Source organism: Pinus tabuliformis, chromosome 5_2 (genome assembly GCF_031772625.1).
Source record: "Pinus tabuliformis cultivar Carrire ecotype Pingquan chromosome 5_2, CPIR1, whole genome shotgun sequence".
NCBI classification, from domain to species: Eukaryota; Viridiplantae; Streptophyta; class Pinopsida; order Pinales; family Pinaceae; genus Pinus; species Pinus tabuliformis.
In genome coordinates, this window is record NC_142306.1 from 1,057,490,639 (window position 1) to 1,057,494,151 (window position 3,513).

The 3,513-nt window shown below is 40.7% G+C and overlaps 1 protein-coding gene across 1 annotated transcript; it reads right to left on the reverse strand.

Moving 5' to 3' along the window:
* Positions 1 to 969: 969 nt before the first annotated feature.
* LOC149162867 (protein CONSERVED ONLY IN THE GREEN LINEAGE 160, chloroplastic-like) lies at positions 970 to 2,247 on the reverse strand. Its single transcript, XM_089435823.1, has one exon. It carries the CDS (start codon positions 1,727 to 1,729, stop codon positions 1,211 to 1,213), a length of 519 nt encoding a protein of 172 aa, XP_089291949.1. The 5' UTR covers positions 1,730 to 2,247; the 3' UTR covers positions 970 to 1,210.
* Between the last annotated feature and the right edge of the window lie 1,266 nt (positions 2,248 to 3,513).

Sequence of the window (3,513 nt, forward strand, 5' to 3'; positions counted from 1 at the left end):
AATCTCCTCTTCCCTAGAAAAGGAGATCTGGACAAAAATTGAAAGTTCAACTACTCCCCAAGAAATAAATGAAGATTCAACATCTGAAGAAAACTGCATATCTGATGGAGAACAACCATTCGAACAGGAGATCGAGGAAGAAGAGCAGCAAATCGGAGAAGAAGAACAAGAATTACAGCATAATCTGAGTGAGAGTAACTGTGCTTATCAAAGCTTCATCGAACAATGGTTCCAGGTAAGTACTAGATTAGATTCATCTTTTAATTTTTTAGTTAATTTGCAGTTACAACAACTAGACTCATCCACTCTCGAATATTGTCATTTTTCATTTGACAAATTGCTATTGAATCTATTGTTGCTACTGCTACGTGAATGGCTTCATTGGAAGTTTAACTACACGTAACTAATTTGTAAATTCTAATTAGTATAGAGTAGGTAGGCTTTCAGATTTAGCTTTTGCTTTCATTTTCAGTTTTGCTTTTACCTAGAATAAGTATGCTCTCCTCCTGCGTCTTTGTACGATCTCGAGGATTAGAAAATAGGTTTCAGTTTTGCTTAGAATAAGTATGCTCTCCTCCTGCGTCTTTGTACGATCTTGAGGATCAGAAAATAGGGATGATTTAGGCAACCAATTTCAAGAATAAATAAAAGTTTTGCAATATGCTTCATCAAAAACATCTTTCAATATGCAAATCATTATGTCCATTTGTTAAAAAAAAAAGAGAACATTAAGAGAAAGTTTAGTTTCTTTCTAAACTTTAGTTATTCATTAAATTAAAAAAAAAATAAAAAATATATATATATATATATATATATATATTTTTAATTCAATCACTGCACCTACACATTTAAAACAATTTTTGTCATAGCACATGTGCCTCGGTACTGAGATTTGGGGATTGCAGGTTATTTGTGCCAATAAAAAAAAAATGTAAACGAATTTGGATTCTGATATAATCTCTCTTATCATCCACTGGTCTAGGCTTCTGGGCAAGTATAACAGCATCTCCACATGTACAGGTGCAGTTCACTTGATACGTGGCAAGTGGCCATGGTCAATAAACACAAATGTAGGAAGAACGTCTTGCATTGCTTGCACAAAGGTTGCTATTTTATATGAGAAAAATCCCACGAGCACTTGGATCAGACCAAGGTGAACGAACCCAAAGTCCAGTACTAGTATCCCATTCCAACGATTATTCATCATCACTCAGACCACTGGTACCAGTAACTGTGGCTGCCCGAGAGCTCCTCTGACAGTCCCCTGAACACCCTTCACTCCATATGAATCCACACTGTTGCCCAACATTCGGATGTAAGCAAGCAAACCAAGAAGTCCAGCACCAAAGCTACCAGCAACCTCTGAAAAATATGAAATATAAGCACTCATAGTACCAAGGCCTCCCAAACCAAGAGTGATGAGTTGTAGCCTTTGTTTCAACTGAATATACTGATGTTTTGATTGAGCTACACTGATAGCAGGGTCTTCCCTACTCTTGTTTGCATTGCACAATAATATACCAGTGCCCCCTGTTGCAGCCTTGCTGGCACGGTCCCATTGTTGCTGCTCACGCCGTGTAGATATTACTCTCCATCTAGGTTTGTCAGCTGTAATAGCCTCATCTGTAGGAAGGCCAAGTCTAGCTACTTCTACTTGTTTCTCTAAAACAGACTTTGAAGGTTCCATTAATTCCTGAGTTAAATCCACCTCAAGGCTGTTGAGGGCCATGGCTCTATTAAGGCTCAGAAAACCCACTTCCTGTTCCTGCTTAGGAGACTGGACCTGACGGGGTTCAGCAGGAACAACATCGATACGATCCAACCACTCTTTGTTCCAGATGAAATCGTTTCTGTTAGTGATAGGATTAGAGACATCTCCCTAATACTTTCCGGGGTTTATGTGAGTAGGCGGGCCACCGTATTCCCCAGGTGCAATGCCCTTGGACCACTGCCATTTTTTTTATTATTACGGGGGTTCAGCATCCTTGTGGTCGGTACATTTGAATTGCGTTCGTCCTCCAATGAATTTGAATTAAAGCTTTCGCCATTGGGATTCGAAATCGGGCCATTTGCAGCTCTAACGGCCAAATTTTGGAATTGAGAGGAGGTTGAAAACATAATAGGAAGGTCTCCGCGTAGGCCATGATGCTACTCCTCCAAAAGCTGTGATGTCCAGAGCCATTGAACTCACCCTCCCAAACCAGCCCTTTGTTTATAGGTAACGTTACTCTCTTCAATAACCAGATCGCCAGTTCGACTCCTTTAATTCGAAACAGCAAGTCTCCATCATTCTATTATCTTTCATTGGAGACAATCACTGTTGCCACTCAATTATTTGAAATCCCTGCTGGTACTTTCGATATTAAATCTGATGGCACCGGTGGACTTATCATAGACACTGGAACGCTAGCGACTTTTCTACCCCAGCCTGCTTATGATTTTGTGAAGACTGAGTTGAAGGCACAGGTTAATCTTCCACTGGCCAATGGCTCTAAACTTGGCCTGGACCTCTGCTTTAAACAGCAGGGCTCTCCAAGTGTAAAATTTCCCCTTATCACATTCCATTTCCAGGGAGCAGATTTCAAACTTTTTCTACTGAACTACATGGTGTACGCGTCTTCCCAGCGTGACATTGTCTGCCTTGGGATGCTACCCGCTGTGGGTACTAATCCTGTTTACATATTTGGTAATCTGCAGCAGCAGAATTACCATATACTCTACGACAATGTCCACAGCATCCTCTCCTTTGCACCAACAGTTTGTGACGAAGCTTAGAAGCCAAGCAACCAGACTATATTTTGTTGGTATCATCCCAAGACCCAAAAATGACATTTTGTTGGATTTGACAGGCCATCCATACGCAATCCCTGCAAACGTCAGTTTTCAAAAGCGGTTTGTGATCAAACCAGGACAAATTTAGAAAAAAGAAGACATGGGTTTTTTCCCTAATAGAATGAATTATAAAACCCAGAAATTGTTTGCTTGAATTCCTAACGGTTTGAGAGGGAATCGCGATTCTTCGAGACCCTGTTTTGGTAACTGCGTAAAAAACGGTTTTAAAATCAATGTACAGAGAATTAGGGGTGGTCGATTGTTGATTTTTCAACATCTGATGGATCTGCTGACATTATTTTCTCTCCATCTACCCATAAATCATAATAAGAACCTACTGAGAGGCAAGAAGATCCGTTTGAATATTTCGTATCTCAAATTCGATCCTGCAGTTTTAGCTCTTTTGTGTAGAGATGGCTGCCTGCACTCAATTTTAGAGGAGGCATATTTTTCTCATGCACTCAATTTCACGCTGCTCTGGGGCCTCCCAGGCAAGTACAGGCCTTCAAACGATGGTTTCTTGGAATTCCCGCAAGACACTCTAGTGTAACACCAGAAAGAATGCGCTTTGCCCCTCAACTGAAATCCCACACAGCGCAGGCCTTGATGTTAAAAAGGATCCTGCACTTCTTACGCGCAGCCAAACTCTTATGGGCAACCAAATCCAAACTCTCTAGCACA

Bases quoted from the DNA above. Each gene is read 5' to 3' on its own strand.
- LOC149162867 (XM_089435823.1), bottom strand. From the start codon at position 1,729: ATGGCCCTCAACAGCCTTGAGGTGGATTTAACTCAGGAATTAATGGAA.